Source organism: Choloepus didactylus, chromosome 3 (assembly GCF_015220235.1).
Source record: "Choloepus didactylus isolate mChoDid1 chromosome 3, mChoDid1.pri, whole genome shotgun sequence".
Taxonomy (NCBI): domain Eukaryota; kingdom Metazoa; phylum Chordata; class Mammalia; order Pilosa; family Megalonychidae; genus Choloepus; species Choloepus didactylus.
In genome coordinates, this window is record NC_051309.1 from 25,881,465 (window position 1) to 25,908,739 (window position 27,275).

Here is a 27,275-nt window from a genome sequence, read left to right on the forward strand (position 1 = left end):
TAGCCTTGTACTAGTTTGGATATATTGCTTCTCCCCAAAAGCCATATTCTTTAATGCAATCTTGGGGGGCAGACTTATTGTTTTGAACAGGGTGTGACCTCTTTATTGAACGTTTCCATGGAGAGTTGATCCTGCCCATTCAGGGCAGATTTTGATTAGTTTACTGGAGTCCTTTAATGGGAGCTCACACAGACAGCAAAGAGACAAAAATGTCCTAGAATATGCTAAGTCAGGAGACAGATGCTTGCTGATGCTTAAAGATGCTTGGAGATGTGGACAGAAGGATGTTTGGAGATGCTAAGCTAAGAGAAACCCAGAGATATTCTGGAGAAAGCCATTTTCAAATGCAACCCGGGAGCCAAGGACCAGCAGACCCCAGCCACGTGCCTTTCCAGCTGACAGAGGTGTTCCAGAAGTCATCGGCCATTCTTCACTGAAGGTTTCCTCTCATTGATGCCTTAGTCTGAACACTCTTGTGGCCTTAAGACTGTAAATTTATAGCCTAATAAATCCCCCTTTATAAAAGCCAATCCACTTCTGGTATTTTGCATAACAGCAGCATTAGCAAACCAGAACGAGCCTTAACAAGGGGAGTTGGGTTATACAGATAGAAGTCATCTTAGTCAATGATTAGAAAATGTACTGTTGCCTCTCTGTTCAGTTCAAGGACAGCTAAGGCCAATTAAAACTAGCAGGTACTAAGAATTTTAAATAAATAATTTTATTTATTTTACTTCTTTAAACTTACATAGGGAAACAGGAATGAGAGAGAAAACAAACAAACAAACAAAACTGTTAGAGGGCCAAAGAATCTACAATATCCCTTCAAAAACTGTCTTGTGAATTCTGTGTCCTCAGGTCAAATTTTACACCAGCAGGAATAGAGCTGGAATTCCAAAGCCTTTGAAAAAGGAAGGGTTAAGCATAAAAACTGCCGCTGATTTTATGCATCAGGAACAAAATGTTATAACATATCTATCATTCACATGTGGGTTCATGTAATTTATCTTCAATTAGAATTATTATCCATTCAGCAGCTGAAGCCCAAGAATTGCTGATACACTGCAGATGAGAAAACATTTGCTAGTCTCTCAGCTCTGGCCTTTCTTAAGCTAAATGATGATCACAAAATATAGATCACTGTTCTATAAAACAATTTTAGCTTACATGTATATAAGATGCACTGCCAGCATTTACATTTGCAACATCACTTCATTCCCTTTCTTAGACTCAGAGCTTCTGGTACGACTCTTCAGCTTTACTGGTTCACAATTCAGCCCCAAATTCACACCAAAAACATTACCCAATGTTTTTTTTAATGCAATTTTATTGAGATATATTCAAACAACATATAATCCATCCAGAGCATACAATCAATGGCTCACAGTATCATCATATAGTTGTGCATTCATTGCCAAAATCAATTTTAGGACATTTTCTTTACTCCAAGAAAAAAAATAAAAATAAAAAAGAACACCCAAAACATCCTATACCCCTTATTCCTCTCCCCCATTACTGATATATATATATATATATATATATATATATATATATATATATATATATATTTGTCTTTATTTTATTACTCATCTGCCCATATACCAGATAAAGGAAGTGTCAGTCACAAGGTTTTCACAGTCACATGACTACCCAGCTTTTTAATTCAGGATTTGCTTCTCTGAAATGAGTTGTTATGGCTATTTAAAAAAATTGAAATTTAATATATTTGAACCTCAAAGATATAAATTTAAAAATAACCTTTACAATATTTATAATTAAGTACTTTATCTCAACAGTCTTGACTGCCTAGATTGCCTAAAGTTTTCTAACTTGCACCTTCATGGGAGTGGGGTCTTATGAGCTTACTTTTACAAATGATCTAAGATAATGGGCAGAGTTACCAAAATATAAGAAAACCTCCTTCCTGTACACAGTTTACATGGCCAAATCAATACAAAAAAAAAAACCCAAAAAACCCACAATCCAGAAATTGATATGGCATTCTCTACTGCAGTGTTTTGAAAATGTGTTCAATGCATATTAACAGATATTTAATTTAAAAATGAGTTCCATCTTTGGATAAGGATACATTCAAAGTGGCTTCTTTACTGAAGGAATTCTTGCCAAGAGGCATGCTGGCAAAGGCTTTTCCCAAAATTATTTGTCCACAGAACCTTTTTACCACCAAGAGCATCTTTTGGGAATAATGCTCCACAGCTTAGGTATTCCATGTCTTCAGAAGCCTCACTAACTTCTTGGGTTATTAAGATATCAGTCTATTGCTTACAATTAACCACAACAAACTGTATAACCAATAAGCCTGGAATTGCAGACACAGGAAATGGGCACAAGAGTGGGAGGAAATACACCTGTTATCATATTACATCATTTTCACCAAATGGGAAAATGTGTAAGTGCCATATAAAACAATTTATAATTGCATATTTAGAACTGGTGACCGTGGGTATCATTTAAGATTCTAAATACAGTACAGTTTGATAATATTTATGAAGCTATCTTTTTTGAAGTACTACTGAATAATTAGTTTTCTGTGGAAAACTTCACTTTACTTGAAGAGTTCATTTATTTTAGAGCACTGTTTCTCAATCCTGCCAACACTGACATTTTGGGCTAGACAATTCTTTATTGTAGGAGGCTGTCTTGTGCATGGTAGGATGTTTAACTGTACTCCAGGGCTCTACCCACTGAATGGCAATAGCATCCCCCAGGTTGTGACAATCAAAAATGTTCAAATGTTGATGAGATATAAGTAAAATTACCCCCAGTAGAGGACTATAGCTCTGGGGTGAAAATTAAAGCTTACACTTTGACTCCTTGACTCTGCTTTCAAAAGGAATGTCCATTTTACAGGCATACTGCAACTTATATGCTTAATAATCATCTAGTAATTAGTAGCATTAGAGATCTTTCTATATTCTGTGTGATCAGAAATAGAAATAAATTGTGAATGATGGAGAATGGTCAGGAGGAAGCAGTCTATAATTTCTAAGAGCATTAGAGGTAATTTTACTACCGTTATATTAGTGAGAATTACCTGAATCACAGTGCTTGATTTAAAAATAATCTAACAATTAGAAAAATGCTAACTGTATATTTTAACCCATTACAGATCATAAAGATTGAGGCTGCTAAAAATCAAAGAGAGAACAATCACCAATGGCTAGCTCAAACCACAGTCTATTCCTTGACTGAATATTCTACATGAAATTATCAATTCAAAAAGCCTCAATCTTTTCTTTAAATTGCTTGCTTGCACTGTAGCCTCATCAATTATTTCTTCCAAATTATCAAAAAGAAACCCTTTGCATGTCATGAAGAAGCATCCTGGTATGTGTCAGAAAGTACATTATCAAGTTTTAAAGCCATTTCTCTAATATCTACATCTTCAGTTTTGCTAAAATTGTCAACTCCAGGTACATCACTCTCTTTACTTTGTTCTTTTCTTACTGTTTTTAAACACTTGTCAAGTCTCTTTATGAACAAGTCCACATCCTGTGTCTTCATTCCGATGGCTGATGCAGCATTGAGGTAAGCGCAAGGGTAATTATTTGTGTGTGACATAAAGCCTCTGAAAGTGTAGCCACTCACCGTTTGCACAGACCCAAGAGGCACAACCCTGAAACAGAAAAGATTTACCAATTTAATATGCCTGGTGAACGTCACCCATAAACAAAATCTTACATCTACTTATTAAGAAGTTTAAAAACAGCCAGAAATCATAGCCTACGCAAACAGACTGAGTCAGCCTTAAAGTAAAATTATGTAATAAACTGCTATTGACATAGAAAAAGTCGTGCCTGGTGACCATCTTTTACCTATCTTCTATTAAAGAGCTACAAACCTCTAGGAATCTCAAACACCTTTACATCTTCAGAGGTAAAAAGAAAACTTATTTCTGTTTTTCTGCTGAATCTGGAATCCGACATCATACGTACATACTTCAATGGAACACTAAAATGCGTAAGTCAAACTACTTTGGTTAAGTTCACTGCGTTGCCTCAAATAATCAATAAACAATAGTAACTAAAACTCTACCTATACAATAGAAAGCATTAAAGCAAGAACCCTGAAGAAATTACATGACTGCTTCCAGGGGAGTTGTGGTCAGCAAACAGTAACATTCAGCACTGGCACATCCATTTTTTAAGCTTGATTTCACTGGCAAGCTTAGGACACTTTTTGTAAAAAAAAGAAGCCAATTAAGAAAAGCAACCCAAACACAAAGACAAATAGTGGCAACACTAAGAGCAAGGTCAAAAAAAACACAACTGCCTGTACTCAGATACAGTTCATCAAGGTAAAACAAAATTAATCTAAGATTTTTCTTTTAAAAAGCTGTACTTTGATGTGAAATTCCTAACCTTTGGTAGTCAGAAAGAAACTTTTTAATAGAAACAGGTAAAAAAAGAATAATTAGAGAAAGATATTTCTTTTCAAGTCATTTTTCTCTGGCCTCATCAAATATAAAATGAAAAATGAAATGCATTTTCAAGCCACGTCACTGTAAGAGGTAAAAGTACCTTTTCAGAGGCAGTACTTAGGCAAAAATTGCATAACCGTTTTGTTTAGGGAACAGACTTTTCCTTGACAACATTTCACTTGAATTTAGTAATGAAGATGAATTACTCCTAACACCATAGTATGAAACCTCTGAAGAGCATCTAACAAAAGAAAAATAAAGAAAAAAATCTGTGCAGTGAGCTAATGAAACTTTGTTCTTGTATGTTTACTAAAATAAGCAAGATTCCTATCTTTCTGTGACTATTACAAGTGCAGGCAGTTCACATGTGTATGTATAAAAGCCCTACAGATTCTCTACTTCAATATCTTTTTACCCTAGGATGAATTCTCAGGTATAGTTCCACTTGGGGGGCTATTGTTGAAGAAAAGTACTTTATTAGAGAGTTAACTTGGAAAAGTCACATAAACCCAAACCTCTTTTAAACATACTTACCTGGCTCCAGACACCTGTCTGGTGAAAAGCATTGAGCCAAGCTGAGTAACAGCTTTGTCACAGTGCTCATCTAGTGTCTTAAGTGACACAGCTGAAAAAGAATACAGTATCCCAATAAGCCTTGATTTACTGGCACAAAAATCACTAAAAAAACAAACTCAATGATGGAGACATTACTTGATAGTCATGGTCAAGAGACACGATTTCACTTTAATGTACTTAATAAATTACAACAGAGATATCAGACAAAAATATTTTAATGGAAATTAACATGCTCAGAATCTGAAATAGCATTTCCATATCACCCTTTCAGACAGGGATTTTCCAATTAAACAGATGAGACAATGGCATGGCCAGTAGAGCAGTTTACTCAAATTCAACCAAGTTTTAAGAACTTCCAAAATGAGAATGTAGAGTATTTCATATATACGATTAAGATCAAACTCTGCATATGGAAATTATTTTCATTTCTACCACCACTATAGTCACCATTTACTGAAAACTGACTGACTTATCACACAAAAAAGCTTTACAAACATAATCTCAATCAATCTTTTAAAAATTCTGCAAGTGAAGGAGCATTATTTCTATTTCATAGATAGGGAAAAGGAAGTTAGAGTCAGTACCTGGTAAAATTAGGATTCAACCACACAATACCACCTACTACAACATCTACATAGTTTATAAACCAGTAAAGCACTGATTAGGAAGGTTTTTATTATATATTGGTGACCATATGATTTTCCATGTAAGCTCATTCTTGAAAAATGCTTTGGTTTCAAATGATTCACTTTCCTTACTTTCCTCTCGTACTTCTAAATATGAAACACATTATACTGATTTGAATCTATTACACCCCCCCCAAAAGTCATGTTATTTTAATCCAATCTTGTGGGTGCAGGCTTATTATGGGTGATATCTTTTGATTAGGTTGTTTCCATGGACATGTGACTCATGCAACTGTGGGTGAGCCATTTTGATTAGATTATTTCCATGGAGGTGTGACTCCAACCATTCAAGGTGGGTCTTGATGAGTTTACTGGAGTCTTCAAAAGAGCTCAGGGCTGACAAGACCCAGACGTTTGGAGATACTAAGCTAAGAGATGAAGCCCAAAGTTTGACCCAGACAAGCGAAGTGAGAACCCACAAATGCTAAGAGAAGGCCACTGAAATCAGAAGCTGAAAGCAACACAACCCAGGAGCAAAGAACCAGCAGACACCAGCCACGTGCCTTCCCGGCTGACAGAGGTGTTACGGACGCCATCGGCTATTCTTCAGTGAAGGTATCCTCTTGTTGATGCCTTAGCTTGGACACTTTTAAGGCCTTCGAACTGTAAATCTGTAACCTAATAAATTTCCTTTATAAAAGCCAATCCATTTCTGGAATTTTGCATTTCAGTGGCTTTAGCAAACCGGAACACACATTATACTCCATATATTCACATATTACAAGAAGTAATTATGAAGCTTAAAAGTTGTTTAATAGTGTAAAAGTCAGTACTCATATTATCCTTTCTAGTACCTCTTACACATGACAAAAATACATATTCCTTATACAGACAAATGAAATTACCATAAATACAGATTTCTCTAATGCAGAGGCTCAAGAGAATAAGCAATACTAGTATCAAAAGCAATTGACATTAGAAAACTTTAATTTATGACATTTTGATTGTTTTGTCAATTGGTAGAAATTTTTAATGACAGAGTTCTCACTAGTGACCAAATTATTTTGGTTCGAAAAAGGACTTAGTATTATTTTCTGCATATTCATTATAATACTTAGTAATCATTCTCATTGTTTCAGTGTATAGATTTTATCTTATACTCTTATAAGATATAATCCTTTATATATTATAGAAACACACTGAAGCATTTCCAAAGGCTAAGATTTTTCAATTTACCGATTAATACTATAATTAATGAATTTAGAAATGCTGTAACCAGAAAAGGTTTACACTCTTTTTAAAAATACCAGCTTCCTTTAGTTATGGTTCAGAAATATTGCTTTTTTTTTAATAAGGATAAACATTACCTAAAGATATGGGATTGTGAGGTGTATGCAACAGTCTCTCATTGTAGGTTTCCGATAGCTTCTTTAGTTCCTTGGACAAATATGAAAACATTTCCTGCAACAACAAAATTTCACATTTAAAACAAATCTAATAAATACTGCAACTTTCCAGATTTAGTAAGACAAAATCTGATTGGTTTGAACTCTGTGCTATAAACTTATCCATGTGCCTTGGGAACAAGTCTCTCCTTTGCCCCAATATAGTGAGATTCAAAGCTGCAACCATCAACAGAAAGCACAGGGTATAGGTACAGAAGGAGAACCAACCAAAGAATCAACACATTTGCTACACTGGGACTGTTCTGCATCTATCACAAGTCCATCCTCTTTTCATAACCTTGAGTATTACCAGTCTAGTCCAAGCAGCTATCAGCCTCTTTCCTGGACAACAGTAACAGATCCTAAATGATTTCTCTGCCGTTTCTCTCACTCCTACACAGAGGCCAGAGGGATCTTTCAAAAGCATAAATCATATCATGTGCTGCTCCTGCTTAAACCCTCAGCAGTGACTTCTTCCTGTAACTATCAAAGCAAACCAAACTCCTTACCTATAAGGCTCCACGTGGTGTGGTCCAGCCCACATACCCTACTCAGCAACTGTCACTCCCACCACCGCAGGCCATCTTCCCAACCCCTGAACTTGCCAAGCTCATTCTAGTGTCGGAATCTTCCTTCCTGCTTCTCCTGGGCCCAGAAAGCTCTTCTCCCAGATCATTCCCTGACTGGCACTTTATCACCTTCCAAGGAGACTTTCCTTTATCACTTCCCCATTAAAGTAGCTCTCCCACCCAGCCCATTCTCCCTCAGCATCTCCCTTCAAAACCATTACCTAGTTTCCTTCACTATACTTATCATAATCTGAAATTATCTCACTTATTTGTTTAAATGAATACTGCCTATCACTATGCCTAGAATGGAAAACTCCTTGAAGCAGAGACTTTGCCTTCTTCATCACTGCTTCCCTAATACCAAGAAAAATGTGTCAGGTTTTCAGTATGCAAGTAACTTAAGGAACAGATCGTTTAAAACGGATTTTCCTTTTAGTCACGCCAACTTTAAAAGCAGTAATTTCCTTAACTCAAAAGAATAAAGAAACTAAAAACAGTATTCTTGATCTCGCTCTGAAAATAACATAAACCCAATAGAAGGAAATACAATAAAAATATATTTTACAAGTATAAAATTTTACATGCATATGTATGTAAGTAGCAGTTCAACAAAATTACAAATAAATATTATGTTAGCAACTGTTTGACTTGAAATTATACTTTGTTCTCCTCTTAAGCCTTTAAAAAATGCTGAAATACAAGCTTCCCAGGTTAAGTCTGCAGCTGAATGAACCCGTTTCCACTGGCCTCCACAAGCTATATAAACAGTAAAGATACATCAAACAGCCAAAGACTAACAGAGTACCCAAACGGATATAGCAGGAAATAGCACTCTCCAATTCAAAGGCCACAAAAGCTGTGTCAGAGTTTTCTTAGTAAGAAAAGGGCTGGATACTCTGATCCCACACTAGAGCCCAGAGTAGCTTTTTCATGCCTGAAGCACACAGACAACTCCATCTTTTGTTAGGTAAAGTTTACAAGAAGAGGAAAATCCCTTCCAGTTTTATAAATTATTAATGAATCTACTTAAAACCCCCAATTTTTTTAATCTTGTCAACACAGTATATATATATATTTTTTTATACCTCACTTTTTTTTTATTAAATTCAGTTTTATTGAAATACATTCACACACCATACAATCATCCATGATATACAATCCACTGTCCACAGTATGATAACATAGTTAAGCGTTCATCACCACAATCTATCTCTGAACATTTTCCTTACATCAGAAAGAACCAGAACAAGAATAAAAAATAAAAGTGAAAAAAGAACACCCAAATCATCCCCCCATCCCACCCCATTTGTCCTTTAGTTTTTATCCCCATTCCTCCACTCATCCATACACTAGATAAAGGGGGTGTGATCCACAAGGTGTTCACAATCACACTGTCACCCCTTGTAATCTACATTATTATATAATTGTCTTCAGGAGTCCAGACTGCTGGGTTGGAGTTTGGTAGTTTCAGGTATTTACTTCTAGCTATTCCAATGCATTAAAGGCTAAGAGGTGTTATCTATATAGTGCATAAGAATGTCCACCAGAGTGACCTCTTGACTCCATTTGGAATCTCTCAGCCACTGAAACTATTTCGTCTCATTTTGCATCCCCCTTTTGGTCAAGAAGATACTCTCAGTCCCACGATGCCAGGTCTACATTCATCCCTGGGAGTCATACTCTGCGTTGCCAGGGAGATTTACACCCCTGGGAGTCGGGTCCCACGTAGGGGGGAGGGCAGCGAGTTCACCTGTCGAGATGGCTCAGAGAGAGAGAGGGCCACATCTGAGCAACAAAGAGGTACTCAGGGGGAGACTCTTAGGCACCATTACATACAACTTTAGACCCTCCTTTGTGGTAATGAGCTTCATAAGGGCAAGTCCCATGCTCGAGGGCTCAGCACATCAAACCGCCAGTCCCAATGTTTGTGACAACATCAACACTAGTCCAGGTGAGGATGTCTAAGACATCCGCACCTTCCCCCAGATCCTCGGGGCTGGGGAGGGGGAGGCTGTAAATATATTTTTTATTATCTGCCCAAATTACTCTAGGATGTGTCACTATTTCACTCCAGCCTATACTAACCTACTGTATCTCACTTCCTATTCAAAGTTCCACGCAATTGTGGTGTTTGAACAAATCGACTGTACAGTTGTACTGTTTAGAAAATTTAGAACCTGTACCAAATAGATATCTATTCCCTTGGTCTCATATGAAAGTTGAAGTTTTAAAACACAATCAGTTTCAACCTTTATCCTTTGGCCTGGCTTGCCCTGGTCTTAACCAGACCTGCTTCATTCATATCACTAATTGAAGTCTGGGCTCTTTTTCAGCTTTTTTTTTCTTTTTGACAGTCAACACAGTATATTTTATATTCAGACCTAAAAATTTAAAAACTAATAATCATCTGTCAATTTTTAGGACATTTTTAAAATTAATTCTCAGGGTGCCAGAATTATGAAATCCTAAACAAATCACTAAAATCTAAAATAAATTGACTCTTTCTATAATTAAAAAGTTAACACATCCACATCTGTCATACCTAGTGAAACTATCAATAAATGTTACTGTTACATATAATAAGCTTTCTCTTTTGTCATTAATTATTATTTAAGGAGGTAACTTTCAACAGCATTTGCAGAAATGAAAAAAATTGTTGTAGGCATCTTTTCTGAAACACATAAAGATTTCCTGGCCCTTCCTTCTTAAAACCAATATTTCTACCCTCGCTTCAGAAGGCGAAAGAATAAGATAAGCAAACATAACAAAGAAATCAACAGCTTTTTCAGCAACTAGAACAACTCATAATTTTTCAATACCACAGCAGTGTTAACAAAGATTAGCATTCCCAGGTTTCATTTGTGCATTTTCAATTGCTATAAAGTAACTAGTTCACTAATTTAAATGCTCTGGATTGATTTAAAAAGCAGTCACATATTTTCATTTAGATATTAATTGCTGATATTTTTTTCATCTATATTATTCACCAAAGTCGCAACCTCCATCTGTCAATTTAATTTTCTCTTACATTCAAAATCACCAAGCCCTCATAAGCAAAACCAAATCTGATAGCCAGGAAATGCCTTCCACAGACCCCTTATGTTTTCCCCCTACTAACAACAAAAACACGTCCATCCTTCATTACCTTTCAGTATAGACTAATGAAGCAAAGCTTTCTCCATTTTACATATTTCGGTGGTGAGGACCAATCTAAAATATTATTCTACTTTGGCTGCCACAATAATCATCATTTTGGTCAGACTTGCAGAGTAACAGGAACCTGATGAGTAGTTAATCTGTACTTAATTGACTTGGCTAATTCTGAAAAAGGAATGTTTCCTTAGTAACACCCCTAGAGGGTACTTTTAAACTTACTGATGCATATGTGCTATTAAAAAACTGAGCTGTCCAATGTTCAACTTCTAATACTTAAATGAATTAGTTTTAACCCGTCCCATCAATCATCTGCGAATGCCACTAGAATTCAGTTTTAACTGAAGCTAACATTAGGATTAAAATCTTTAGACTAAAAAGGTAATACTAAGATAACTAAACCTCATCTACCACTAGTATGTGAGAAATTGGACAAAAAAGGAAGAACATTTCTGAGTCAAATTCACATTCAACTGCAAAAACTCTATGTTAAGAGGTTATGATAGGTAATCTAATAAGCTAGGAAGCTTTAAATATCTTAAGGTGCAATATACTGAATTCTATAACATTCCACATATGAAGGTTCTAAAATGCTCTCCCATTAATATCACACATTTAGTACACAGTATTACCACTTCCTACGCAAATACTTAGCCAAGCAAATTTTTACCTGATATATTAAAGGTACTAGAGCCTGCACTATTTTTTTTTGCTACAGTTAAATCTATAACTGACATGTATTTTAAAATACTCTGTAAAAGGAGAAATTTATAAGCACCCCAAGCAAATGTATATAGAAAGATCTTACTTAAAATAAATGAAATATTATCGATTTTCTATGTTCTCTGTGCTGTAGTTAACTTAATTTTAAAAGACTTTTCACTAGAGATAAACTGAACTGTATACCTGAATGCTAATGTCAGCTATATCTCTAGGACAAAAATACAAAGCTTTACACCATACTTCAAGATGCTAATGGAAGAGAAGGTGAATTATATTAAGCATTATCTTCCATATGGCCTTTTACAAGTCGATTTGCAATCATGAAGCCCAACATCTAGCCTATCCCTCTGCCACCTTACAACAAAAAGATGTGTGTCATTCACTAAATTTTAAAGACAAAGATCTTATATAATCATGTCTTTTGAAACATACTGTCTCATGTTATAGGATAAGATAAAAATAAAACTTCATCTTTTATTATGGTGTGTCTCATAAGGCACATGGGTAATAAATCAAAGGAGAAACATAACTAGTTTAATATTTCAATGATAACATGAATGGATGGACAGACAACAGACTGTAGGTACATTCCACACACATCAATGTCGTCCATATTGGAGGATAATGGTACTAACCATGATTTGCTGCTATCTATGACAGGGGACCGCTGAAAGGATCCGTGCACAGGTAGCTATCCTCGACCAGAGGCTACAGCACTGCTTTTAAGCTCATCTACTCTTGAGGCCCCACATCCATGCCTGAAATCTGACATTTTTGCTCAGATTCAGCTACCCCACTTTCAGGGCTGCAAATCTACTGTTTCTAAACTTAGCTTTGTTATAGAACATCGTTTGGAATTACATGCCTGATTTCTTTTAGAACTTAGTCAACCTCCAAGCTTCAGCTCAAAATTCCAGCCACTGGAAGAGCCCTCCTGCTGTTTACTTCTCTGCACTTGTCCAGTGGCACATACGTGCAACAATAAATGATCATCTGTCGGCCTGGGTCAGCAGAGCACTCCTGTAAAAGGAATGCTAAGCAGAATAATGGTTTCCCTGGAAGCAAAACAGAAGTGAGGATAAACTTTTAAGACTGATCTTTCTTTTTGCATAGAGAAACAGTTTCTTATATTTAAACCCTTTTCCCTAAGACCTCCTCAGTTGAATTCATGGTCACTTCTTCCCTCAATGAGGCAAATGTGTTGATCAGGAAGGGACTAAGGGCAGAGGCTGAATTCACAAACAGGATCCCACTCTCTCTGATCCTTTCACCCTTCAAAAAGGAAAGCTTGAGAAGGAACGGCTTCAAGCTGAGTTCTTGTCTGCCTCCACTGTGAAAAAGATAAAGCCTCTTCTGAAGCGATGTAGCCAGATGAAATAACCTCTAAAAATATCATTGTGGTGAATAAGGGCACAAGATTTTTTTTTAATCCTAAGTTTTCTTTTAACACTCCTTTTTTTAGTATGCAATAAGACCAATAATATAAAAAGGAGCTCTCAGTGAGGGTTATAAATAGCTCTGGCTGAAGCATAATAGCTTTGCCTCAGCTTCTCCAGAGCTGAACCAATAAACTATCATGATTAAATTTTCACAGTTCAAAGGCAAGTCCATTTAAACAAAAGAGGCCCTTACTTCTGCAACAAATCCAATAAAAAAGACAATATTTATGCTACATATATGCAATTATGGTTTATGGAGAACATCCACATTTTTCAATGAAAAGACTTGAATGGAATTGTTAAAGAGCATACTTTTATTCACTTACAATGACAGAGTTCTCGAATGAACATTTTAATACTTTGAGAATTATTACTATAGACATCTGTTCTAGATAAATTCTATATACAGAATTTAAAATAAAACCAATTAGTATATTAGAGCCTTTGGGTTTAACACTAGATAGAGTGAGGGTCACAAGATAACCATTTGTATGGCGCAAATGCCTAGCACAGAGCTACATTTACTCCATCTATGTTGGGTGAATGACTGGAAACAGTGAGCAAAGTCAGGGTAAAACAGAAAGCACAGAAGCTTAAGCATCCCACACACCTGGTTTCAACAACAGTTTTGGTGCTTTTATGTGTACTTTACTCTGAACCTCAATTTCATCTGTAAAATGGGGATAATACCTACCTCATAAACTTGTTCTGAGTATTACATGAAATAATGAATATAAGAAACAGCACAATTCCTGGCATAATGCAGACATTCATAAAACTGTTAGCTTCCCATCTGACTATCTTCTTCCTTAGCCTAAAAGAGTTTTCAGCTTAGAATAACTGGCATAGCTAGCAGGACTCTCACAAGTAGAAGCTAATGGACTGTAGCTATAATCCTGTTCTTGTCCTGTCCCTGTTTTGTTTTTCCTATTCTATTCTGTTCTATTCTATTCTATTCTATTTAGAAAAAAAGGGAAAAGAATAAAGTTCTGGATGTTAGAAAGAAAGTTACCTCTTAACATCTGAAAAGGGACCATCCAATTCATGAATACCACTAGAATGTAAAAACTTCTTCCATAGTGTTGACTCAGTGATCACTAAAGAACAAAGTCCAAATGAAAGGCAGAGATGGGCTGCCTGATGGATTCATTCACCAGCTAAGCTATATATTCCTTTAGATCATTCTTTAGGCAGGTGGATTTTCATTCATGCTAAGCCAAAAGCATGTATACATGGGTCTTTGACATCAGCTGCAAGTAGCTAAAAATTTTAAGGTCAAATCCTAAATGTCAAAATTCAAAAGAATCAAGTCATAACAAATTCATAGATTGCAAGAAGACGAAAGTACCCCTAAAATCAACAATTCCAAAATCTTAAAGAAAAGTGCTTTACAAGATAAGTAATTACTAAGAAAGAAGAAGTACTCCCAGAAGTATAGTATCTGCTACGCACAACAGGTAATCACCATTTTAACTCATTTCTTTTCACAAATTTTCAACTATACCCACATAGGGAAATGTTTCTATAAGAAGAGGTAATTCGTAATAGAAGTATCAAAATGTTATTTCTGGGTGACATTATCAACATGGCAATGTAAGACATCTGCTGAAAACTCCTCCTCAGAGATTCAGTGAATAAAAGGACAAACCCCACTTGCTTAAAACTTGGCAGGATGGTACAGACTGGAGAAGGACTCCACAACACTGAAGTGAAGAAAAAGGAAAACACCAGGTAGGAAACTGCGTCCTGCAATGCCAGTCCCACTCCCTCCCATCACTTGGTTCCTCAAAACTTGGGAGACCTCAGAAACAGAGAGGCTGGGACCCCTCCTGCCCACTGGGTTCACAGACTTTAGAGCTACTCTCAGGAGTGTGCTGGAACCCCACACATATCCAGGCACTGGCCTGAAGCCTGCAGAGACCCAACATGCTTAGGAGTACCACATGCGTAAGGGCCCCAGGGGGTGAAAAAAAAAGAGAGAGAAATCACACGGGAAACTGGTGCACTCACTCAATCCACTCTCAGTTGGCTGGACCACCTAAACACAAAAAGGACTTTTCTGGAGTGACCCAGTTTTCTGGACTGACCCCATTTGGCTCCCCAGGGTGGAATACCCTACTGGGAGAAGCAACAGGAGGCAGAAAAGCCACAGGAGGCAGAAAAGCCACAGGAAGAGAGAAAAAGAAAGGGGGTAGGGAATTTAATTGAACTGCAGTAAGACTAGAGATTCCCAGAACTGAAAAGTGCAAGGTGAATGGGGCACAGAGTGAGGGAGAGAATTTAAACAGATCATAGAAGCTGGGGATAAAATTCTGCACAAAAACAAACAGAACAGATCAAGATTCGTGGAGAAGGCACAAAGAAAAGGGAGCTTTCTCCTGGAGGTGAAACAATAGCACAAAAACTGCAATATCAAAAATTATATTGCATATCCGGGGCAAAAATCACATGAAGAAGAACTGTAAATATCTGATCAGTTAAACATGGGCTATTAACATTTAGAATAAGGCAGACAAAGCACCAAAGAAGAGCCTTAGCACAAAGCAAATTAATAATAAAACCCTAGACAAGAGAAAGAAGCTGACTCTTAAAGTAAACTCATAAGAAGGATCGGAAGCCCAGATATCAGAAAAAAATTAGAAGCCATACTAAGAAACAGGAGGCTATGGCCCAGTCGAGGAAACAAATTAAAACTTAAGAGAAGATGCAGAATTTGGAAGAAATAATCAAAAAAGTTCACACAAATCTCCTAAATCAATTCAAGGAGATGAAGGAAAATACAGCTAAAGAGATAAAGGATATTAAGAAGATACTGTGTGAGCACAAAGAAGAATTTGAAAACATAAAAAGAAATATAACAGAAATGACAGGAACAAAAGACACAATAAACAAAAGACACAATAGAAGAGATTAAAAATACACTAGAGACATAAAAGAGTAGACTTGAAAAGGGAGAAGAATGAATCAGTGAGCTAGAAGACAGAGCAGCTGACACACAGAAGAACAAATAGAGAAAAGTATAGAAAAAATTGAGCAGCATCTCAGGGATCTGAATTACAGCACAAAGCACACAAACATGTGCCTCATGGGTGTCCCAGAAGGAGAAGAGAAGGGAAAAGGGACAGAAGAATATTTGAGGAAATAATAGCCAAAAATTTCCCAACTCTTATGAAAGACATAAATATATAGTACAAGAAGTGCAACATACTCCAAACAGAATAAATCCTAATAGACTTACACAGACACATACTAATCAGAATGACAAATATCAAAGATAAAGAGAGAATCCTGAAAGCAGAAATAGAAAAGTGATTCACCACATACAAGAGAAACGCAATAAGGCTAAGTGCCAATATTCATCAGAAACCATGGAGGCGAGAAGGCAGTGTTATGATAAACTTAAGGTGCTGTAACAGAAAAACTGCCAGCTCAAAATTCTTTAATTCAAAAATGAGGGAGAGTTTAAAATATTCACAGATAAACAGAAACTGAGAGAGTTCACCAAGAGACTTGTCCTATAGGAAATACTAAAGGGAGTTCTGCAGGTTGAAAGGAAATTACAGGAGAGAATGGCTTGGAGTTCTGTGAAGAAATGAAGATGATCAGTAAGGGTAACTAAATGGGTAAAAAGAGAGACAAAAATAAGATATGATATTTAAAAACCAAAGGATAAAACAGTTGAAAAAAGCACTGCCTTTACAGTAATAACACTAAATGTTAATGGCTTAAACTCATCAAACAAAAGACACAGATTGGTAGAATGGATAAAAAAGCATGATGCAACCGTATGCTGTCTACATGAGACTCACCTTATACCCAAAGACAAAAATAGGTTGAAAGAAAAAAGTTGGAAAAAGATATTCCAGGCAAGTAGTAACCAAAAATAGGGTAGCTATACTAATGTCAGACAAAATAGACTTTAAATCAAAACTGTTATAAGAGACAAAGAAGGACACTATATATTAGTAAATGGGGCAATCCACCAAGAAAAAATAATGATCATAAATATTTATGCACCTATCCATGGCATAATACATGAGGGAAACAATGGCAAAACTGAGGGGAGAAATAAACATCTCCACAATAACAGTCAGAGAATTCAACACACCACTCTCGTCAATAAAACATCTAGACAGAAGACCAATAAGGAAAGAGAGAACTTGAATAATATGATAAATGCACTAGATCTAACAGACATATATAGAACTTTGCACCCTACAATAGCAGGGTATACATTCTACTCAAGCGTACATAGATCATTCTCCAGGACAGACCACATGTTGGGTCACAAACAAATCTCACCAAATTGAAAAAAGATAAAAATTATATGAAGTATTTTCTCTGATGATAGTGAAATGAAGTTGGAAATCAGTAACAGGTGGAGAAATGGAAAATTCAGAAATATATGGAAGTTGAATAAGATACTCTTAAACAATCAGTGAGTCAAAGAAATTGCAAGGGAAATCAGTAAATATCTTGAGAGGAATGAAAATGAGAACACAACAAATCAAGACTTATGGGGTGAAGCGAGGGGAGTACTGGGAGGGAAATTTATAACCCTAAACACTTACATAAAAAAGAAGAAAGAGTTAAAATCAAAGACCTAACTGGATACCTGGAGGAACAAGAAAAAGAACAGAAGCTAATCCCAAAGCAAGGAAAAGGAAAGAAATAACAAAGATTAGAGCAGAAATAAATGAAATTGAGAATAAACAAACAACAGAATCAAAAAGACTAAAAGTGAGTTCTTTGAGAAAATCAGTAAAACTGACAAACTGCTAGCTGGACTGACAAAGAAACAGAGAGAATATGCAAGTAAAATCAGAAATGAAAGGGGGAACATTACTACTGACCCCATAGAAATAAAAAGGATCATAAGAAGATAATATGAATAACTTTATGCCAATGAATTAGACAACTGAAATGGACAAATTCCTAGAAACACATGCACAACCTATACCAATTCTAGAAGAAATAGAAGACCTCAATATATCAATTACAAGTGTAGAAATTTAATCAGTCATCAAAACCTGCTAACAAAGCAAAGCACAGGACCAGATGGCTTTGCAGGTGAATTCTACCAATCATTTCAAGAAGAATTAATACAAATCCTGCTCAAATCCTTCCAAAAATTTGAAGAGGAGGGAACACTACCTAACTCCTTATGTGAGGTCAACATTACCCTAATGCCAAAGCCAGGTAAAGATACCTCAAGAAAAGAAAATTCCAGATGCAAAAATCCTCAACCAAACACTTGCAAATCAAACCCAACAGCACATTAAAAAAATCATATGCCATGATTAAGTGGGTTTTATCCCAGGTATGCAAGGGTGGTTCAACATAAGAAAATCAATTAATATAATACAGCACATTAATGAAATGAAGGAAAAAAACCCAGATGGTCATCTTGATCGATGCAGAAAAGGCAGTTGACAAAATCCAGCACCCTTTCTAGATAAAAACACTTCAAAAAATAGGAATAAAAGGAAACTTTCTCAACATGATAAAGGGCACAGATGAAAAACCCACAGGTAACATTGTACTCAATGGTGAAAGACTGAAAGCTTTCCCTCTAAGATGCGGAGCAAGGCAAGGATGCTCCCTGTCACCACTGCTATTCAACACTGTGCTGGAAGTTCTAGCCAGAGAAGTTAGGCAAGAAAAAGAAATAAAAGGCATCCAAATTGTAAAGGAAGAAATAAAACTTTCCCTATTCATAGATGAGATGATCCTATACATAGAAAGCCCAAAAAATCTACAACAAAGCTACTGGAGCTAATAAATGAGTTTAGCAAAGTGGCAGGATACAGGATCAACATACAAAAATCAGTAGTGTTTCTATACTCCAATAATGAGCAATGTGAGGAATAAATGAAGAAAAAAAATCCACTTACAATAACAACTAAAATAATCAAATATCTAGGAATAAATTTAACCAAGGATGTAACGGACTTGTACACAGAGAACTACAAAACATTGCTAAAAGAAATTAAAGAAGACCTAAATAAACAGAAGGACATTCTCTGTTCATGGACTGGAAGACTAAATATCATTAAGATGTCAATTCTACCCATATTGATTTAGAGATTCAACATGATCCCAATCAAAATTCCAACAGCCTACTTTGTAGAAATGGAAGAGCCAATCATCAAATTTATATAGAGGGTGTTCCTGCTTGCTAATGCTGCCATTTTGCAAAACACCAGAAACAGACTGGCTTTTATAAAGGGGGTTTATTTGGTTACAAAGTTACAGTCTTAAGGCCATAAAGTGTCCAAGGTAAGACATCAACAAAGGGTACCTTCACTGGAGAAAGGCCATTGGCATCCAGAAAATCTCTGTTAGCTGGAAAGGCATGTTGCTTGCATCTGCTTGCTCCCAGGTTGCGTTTCAAAATGGCATTCTCCCAAGTGTTGCTCTTGAGGCATTTTGTCCTGTCTTAGCTACAGCTGCTCTATGTCTGGGCCTGTGTGGCTCTTTTTAAAGTACTCCAGTGATCCAATAAAGACCCACCCTAAATGGGTGGGGCAACACCTCCATGGAAATAATCCAATGAAAGGTCTTGCCCACAGTCGACTGAGTCACATCTCCATGCAAACACTGAACCAATAGGTTCCAACCTAATCAACATTAATATATCTGTCCCCACCACACTGCATCAAAGAATATGGCTTTTGGTGGGACATAATATATCCAAATTAGCACAGAGGGGTAAGGGACCGTGAATAGCTAAAAACATCTTGAAAAAGAAGAATGAAGTTGGAGGACTCACACTTCCTGACTTTAAAGCATATTACAAAGTTACAGTGGTCAAAGCAGCCTGGTATTGGCATAAAGATAGATATAGTAACCAACAAAAGTGAATTCAGAATTCATAAAAAGACCCTCACATCTATAGCCAATTGATTTTTGACAAGGATGCCAAGTCAACTCTACTGGGAAGGAAAAGTCTCTTCAATAAATGTTGTTGAGAAAACTGGATATCTATATGGAAAAGATTGAAAGAGGACCCCTATCTCACACCATTTATAAAAACTGACTCAAATTGGATCAAAGAGCTACATATGAGAATCAGGACTATAAAATTCCTAGAAGAAAATGTAGGGAAGCATTTTCAAAATCTAGTGGTAGGCAATGATTTCTTAGACTTTATACCCAAAGCATAAGCAACAAAAGAAAAAAATAGATAAACAGGACCTCCTCAAAATTAAAAACTTCTGCGCATCAAAGGACTTTGTCACATAAGTGAAAAGATAGCCTATCCACACTGGAAGATATTTAGAAACCACATAACCAATAAGGGCTTAAAATCCAGAATATATAAAGAAATCCTAAAACTCAACAATAAAGTCAAACAACCCAATTCAAAAATAGGCAAAAGAGCTGAATAAACATTTTTCCAAAGAAATACAAATGGTGAAAAAGCACATGAAAAGATGCTCAACATCACTAGCTTTTAAGGAAATGCAAATCAAAACCACAATGAGTTATTTCACGCCCACTAGAATGGTCACTATTTAAAAAACAGAAAACTACAAGTGTTAGAAAGGATGTAGAGAAATAAGAACACCCATTCACTGCTAGTGGGGATACAAAATGGTATATCTGATGTGGAAGACACTTTGGAAGTTCCTCAGGAAATAAAGAATAAAATTACCATATGATCCAGCAATCCCAGTACTAGGTATGTATCCAGAGAAATTTAAAACAGGGACATGAACAGATATTTGCAGACTGATGTTCATAGTGACATTATTCACAATTGCCAAAAGACAGAAGCAACCCAGTGTCCATTAACCAATGAGCAGACACATAAAATGTGGTAGATATATCAATGGAATATTATTCAGCCATAAAAAAGAATGAACCTTGAAGACATTATGTTGAGTGAAATAGGACATACACAAAAGGGCAAATATTTTATCATCTCACTGATACAAAATAATTAGAATAAGCAGATTCATAGAGTTAGAATCTAGAACATAGGTTACCAGGAGATAGAGTGTGGTTAGTGAATGGGGAGTTGGTACTGAACTTGTACACAATTTCTATTTAGGTTCATAGTAAAGGTTTGGAAATGGATGGTGGTTATGAAAGCACATTACTGTGAGTATAACCAATAGCACTAAACTACAGAGGTAAACATGGTTAAAAGAAGAAACTTTAGGATTTATATTACTAGAATAAAAATTAAAAGATAAAACATAGGACTACACAACACAGCATACCCTATTATAGATGATGGACTATAGGTAATAGTACAAATATAAGAATGTTCTTTCATAAATTGTAACAAATGTATGATTCTAATTTGAGGTGTCAATAATAGGGCGGTAAATGGGAAAAAATACACCTGATGTAAATTATGGATGATAGATAATAGTACGATTTTAATAACTTTTCACCAACTGTAACAAAGGTAACTTCTGTTAAAAAAAATAGTACCATTATAAAAAAGTACTGTCATGAATTGTAAAAACTGTGCCACACCAATGCAAGGTACTGGTGGTGGGGTGATAATGGGAATCCTGTATTTTATGCAAGATTGTTTTGTAAACCCACAACTTATCTAATAAAAAAATTTAAATTAAAAAAATGTTATTTACTCTTGGTCCAAATTTTCAGAAAGAAACTGCTTCTATGTAAAACAAGGGATAAGAGTATTTATTAAGGTTATAACACTGGACCTATATGTTCCAAATACTCTGCAATAGTCCATTCAACAAACATGTTATGAGCATCTACTGTCAAGCACTGGATGCTAAAAGCAGAAGGATGAACGGCTAACTGCAAGTTGCACAACATTCTACCAGACTAGCCATAATCAAGGATCAAAATTTCATTTTAGACAATTGATGGTAATTTTCTGGGTACATGTGCTCAAATAATCAGTGTAATTTGCTAATTAAATAAATTTAACCATAAATTACTCAAGATGTGTTAATTTATTAATATTACTAACTATTTGTTACTTGCAATTTTAATTCAAGAAGAACAAAAGCAGGAAATACTAAATAGTATCTTTATTTGGTACTATGAGAGCATATAAAATTCTTTATAAGATTTCTATCTAAATAATAAAACTTATTTTTTAATTAAATGATTAACTTAAAACTTTGTGTAATGGTATACTGTTATAGCAATTATTTATTCCATTTAAAAATGAATTTTAGCCAAATCTGCAGAGTAAGTAATGTAAGAAAAAGAACAGCTACAATACAAGAACAAAGATTGCAATTACAGGAACCAAAGATCAGAAACAAATGCAAACAACTAACAAAGGTTATATTTTCAAGCTTTGATATTTGGGCTATTTATGCAGTCCATCTCAAACTCCATAAAACATTACCTACCTATTTATAAGTATTAAAATGCTATTACGTTTCCCTGCCAAGTTTTTGTTAAAGATAAAAGTGACCTTTGCTTCCCAAAACAGAAGGCCTCATACTTTGGTGTATCTCATTTGTTAAAAATCTGTTAAATTTTTAATAAATGAGAATTTGTTAAAAATACAGTTGTCTGAGCCCCACTCCAGACCTACTCAATCTGAATCTACTGTAAAGGAAAACACCATATTAATTTGATGAAGTGATCTAAAATGCAAACTCCCCACTAACTACACGGTACTTGCTTTCTATAGCCTCAGTTTAAAATATACTTTAAGAGTTCTACAGTTATGCCAGCCATCAATTCCAGTTTATTATTACACAGTTTGCCAATTAATCTACACAAATACATGAAAAATGCTTAGGAGAGTACCTGCCACACAGTAAGTGCTCAGTGTTCGGTATTATTATTTCATATATATAGTATTTGTGTAGGCAACACAAACCCTGCTTTGAATGACTACATTAAGAATGACTTCACATGAAACTTTTCTCACCAATGGTCAAGCCTTAGTGCACACCCTACATGACCTATCAGCAGCTTTGGGTATGTTATTAATCACTCCCTCCCCCTTGACATACTTCCTTCACTTCCAGGACTCCACACTCGTCGTTTGCCTCGCACTTAAACTGACTGCTTCTTCGCAGTCCCCTCTGTTGGTCCCTTTTCTTCTCCTAGAGCTTTTAATGTTGGAGTATCCCAGAGCTCAGTCTTTGGACCTCCTTGGCAATCTCATGCAATCTCTTGGTGAATAACTCTAAAATTTTTATCTCCACTCCAGCTTCCTTCATGCTAGACCAATATATCCCACTCTCTACTTGATATCTACATTTAGATGTCAATGAACATCCACATTCAATTTTGTCCAAAACTGGACTCCTGGCCTTCCCCCCAAATCCACAAACTTCCTATCTCAGCTAACGGCACCTCCATTCTTCCAGTTGCTCAGTGCAAAAATCTCAGAATTATTCTTGACTTTTCTCTTTTTCTTATAACACACACCCATCAGGAAATTGTACCGGCTCAATCTCCAAACTAGACCCTGAATCCAACCACTCATAGTCACCACCACTGCCACCATCACTTCATGACTACTGTAATGCCCTCCTAAAAAGTGTCAAAGCTTCTGCCCTTGCCTCTCTACAGCTTATTCTCAACACAGTAACCAGAGTACTCCTTCAAAATGTTAAGTCAGGTGAACACATGACTGTATGACGGTGCTGTGAAATAACTGATTGTACACTGTGGATGACTGTAGGGTGTATGAATATATCTCAATTAAACTATTAAAAAAAAGTAAATGAACAATGGGGGGAGGAAGGGAATGGGATGTTTTGGACGTTCCTTTTTATTTTATTTTTTGGAGTAATTAAAATGTTCAAAGTTTGACTGTGGTGATGAAAGCACAACTGTATGATGATACTGTGAACAACTAGATTGTATACTTTGAATGATTGTATGTTATATGATTATATCTCAATAAAATTGCATAAAAAACAAAGTAAGTCAGGTCATGTTACTCCCCTGTTCAAAACCTTCCAATGGTTCCCTTTTTCATTTAGAATATGAGACAAAGACTTTATTACGGCTTACAAGGTCCTACATGGTCAGTCCTGTCTCCATAACCATCCTGACCTCAACAACTCTCCCTCTTGCTCACTTTTCTCCAGCCTCAACGGTTTCTTCGATGCTCCTCAAACACGAGGCCAACTTGTGCCTCAGAGTCTTCGTACTAGCTTTCTGACTGAAACAGGCTTCTTCAGCATATGTTCAAACTCCCTCAAACTTATTCAATCGACTTCAAGCTCACCTTTTCAATGAGGCCTGCCATGACCATTATATCTTAAAGATCTATTTGCCTTCCCCACCACCACCATAACAAAATCTCCAAATCTCCTTATTTTACTGTTTTCTTTTTCCCATAGCACTTTTCACCTTCAAGCAATGTTTATAATTTATTTATCATGTTTATTGCTTATTGCTGGTTTCTCTCATCTACAATGTAAACTTCACAAGGACAGGTATCTTTGACTATTTTATTGATTGCTATATCCCAAGTATGTGAAACAGTGACTGACCCATAATAGATGCTCATAAATATTTAGTAAATTGAATTGAATTGAACTAAACTTACCCCACAACTTTATCTGCTTTGAATTTCACAGAACTACCGGTTCATATTTTAGACTGTGTTATTTTAAGTGGCCTTGCCATTGTTTAGAGGTGGGACCAAGACAGCCTGACAGGAGTGGAAATGGATATGAGACAGTACATGAAACTGAAAAGATCATCTTAAAAAAGAAAAATTTCAAATTTACAAACTGTCTGATTATAAATCACCAATATACATAAATGCTAGATTACTAAATTATAGGCCAGTCCTCATGATTATAATGCTTAAGGCCCAGGAAGTAGCTATTTTAAGAAATATACTATATGGCTACTATTTAAAGAAGGGAAAATAACAATTGTTGGAGGGGATGTGATAAAATAGGAACACTCATTCAATGTTGGTGGGAATGTAAAATGGTACAGCTGATGTGGAAAACAGCTTGGCGGTTCCTCAGAAAGCTAAGTATATAATTACCATGACTTGGAAATCCCACTTCTAGGTATATACCCAAAAGAACTGAAAGCAGGGACTTGAACAAATATTGCACATCAATGTTCACAGAGGCATTATTCACAATTGTTAAAAGGTGAAAGCAACCTAAGAGTCCATCCACAGATTCATGAATAAATAAAATGTGGTATATACATAAAATGGACTTATACAATCATAAAAAGGAACGAAGTTCTGAACTTCATAGATGAACCTTGAAGACATGATGTTGAATAAAATAAGCCAGGCATGAAAGAACAAATATTGCATGATCTCACTTATAATGACAATTAGAACATGCAAATTCATAGTCAGTAACTAATATACGGGTTACCAAGGACCAGGCGAGGATGGAAAACAGGCAGTTAATGCTTAATTGGTACAGAGCTTCTGTTTGGAGTGATAGAAAAGTTTTGGTAATGGATGTTGGTGATGGTGGCACAACAATGTGAATGTAATTAACACCAATGAATTGTATAATTGAAAGTGGATTAAATGGGAAATTGTGTGTTGTATATATGTTACCCGAATAAAAAGAAAAAAACAAAAAAACTCACAGAACTGTACAACAGAGAGATCTCTAATATGAACAATGGACAATAGTTAATAGTACAATTATAATGATACTGTTTCATCAATTTTAACAAAGGTACCACACTAATGCAAAATGCTAACAGGGAAACTGTGTGACAGGGGGTATTTAGGTACTCTGTACCATCTACATGATTGTTCTGTAAACCTACAACAGCTCTAATAATATAAGAAAAAAAAAATCCAGTGATTGAAATCTAAACTCCTAAATTTAGATTTAGCCCTTCAAGGACCTTCAGGATCTAGTCTCAATCTATTTTGCCAGTTTCACCTTCAAAAAGTTACCTTCTCTTCAAAGGTATCCTTTTGACACCCACCCCCCAAGTGGGGGTGTCCCCTTGGAGAATACCAACAGCTTTGTCTGAACCTCTCTTGAGACCCTGGCTATGTTTTGCTCTATGTCATACATTCACTTGGCAAGTAAATGTATTGTGCACCTATTATGTGCCAGACACTGGTAGGCTCTTACAGAGCAAGACTGGAACAGATACTGTCCCTGTGCTCAAGGAATTCAAGTCAGGTGGGAGAGACAGAGATGCTATATGCAGTTCTATTCACTAACCATCAATGAACTTTAAAGTTTCAAGGTCTTACAGAGCATTGACTACAACTCTCCAATTTACAAATGAAAAAAGTGGAGAGACTGCCATGCTCACCTCATCACTGTTAAGCCATTCCTCCTGGCCCACCCTGCACCAGGGCTGCCCTCTTCCTAGCCCCAGGCTGCCAACACTAAAGAGGAGAAAAAAGAAAAGAAATATTCTAGTCTTTCAGAACTAGAAGTGTCCTGAAATATACTTTCTTTCACAAATGGGAAATAAAACCTGAGAGTTCAATTTTTCCATGGTGAAACTAGTTATGAGAGAGCTAAGACCAGCAGCATCTGATTCAACTAACCCTCATATGAACAGGTAACAGGTTCATCTGTCACATGGAGGTTCCCTGAAAGATTTGCTGAGGTCTTCTCTTGGCTACAATGATCTATGACATGATAACGACTTTATGGAGTGTAACAAAACTGCAGTTTTATTCTAATCATGTAAAATTATTTAAGTAAGTTTTATTGAGAAATAATTTACATACAGCAAAATTTCAGTTGTCCATTATCAGGTATCAATTTTGACAAACATATACAGCCATGAAACCACTTCCACAATCAAAACATAAAATATTCCATCACCCCCAAATTCTCCTCCCCCTCTCTCTAGCTTCTGGCAACCACTGATCTTTTACCTGTCCCTATATTTTATTGCCTTTTCTAGGATGGCATGTAAATGAAATCATTCAATGTGTAGCCCGTTCAGTCTGGTTTCTTTCATTTAGCAAAATGTGTTTGAGATCCATCTATGGTGTTGCATTAATCAACAGTTCATTCTTTTTTTATTTTTTATTAAAAGTTTCATTGAGATATATTCACACACCATATAATCCATCCAAAATGTACACAATCCATGCCCACAGTATATTCAGAGTTCTGCTTTCACCACCACAATCAATTTTAGAACATTTTCATTGCTCCCAAAAGAAAAGCCCAATACCCCTTTTACTCCCCTATTACTGACACTTAGCATTGGTGTGGTACCCTTGTTACAACTGATGAAAGAACATTAAAATATCATTAACTATAGCCCATACTTTACATTAGGTGTATATTTTTCCCATAAACCACCCTTTTAACACCTTGTAATAGTGCTGTATGTTTGTTCTAGTTCATGAAAGAACA

The 27,275-nt window shown here is 36.0% G+C and overlaps 1 protein-coding gene across 1 annotated transcript in view; it reads right to left on the minus strand.

Moving 5' to 3' along the window:
• Positions 1–1,572: 1,572 nt before the first annotated feature.
• The window catches only part of SEPSECS (Sep (O-phosphoserine) tRNA:Sec (selenocysteine) tRNA synthase), a 53,047-nt gene continuing 27,344 nt past the window's right edge, over positions 1,573–27,275 (minus strand). The window contains exons 9-11 of the mRNA XM_037829515.1: positions 7,011–7,104; positions 4,976–5,066; positions 1,573–3,637 (exon numbers count right to left, since the gene is read on the minus strand). Coding sequence (XP_037685443.1) covers positions 3,331–3,637; positions 4,976–5,066; positions 7,011–7,104 — 492 coding nt within the window. The 3' untranslated portion in view covers positions 1,573–3,330. The remainder of the gene's footprint in view (positions 3,638–4,975; positions 5,067–7,010; positions 7,105–27,275) is intronic.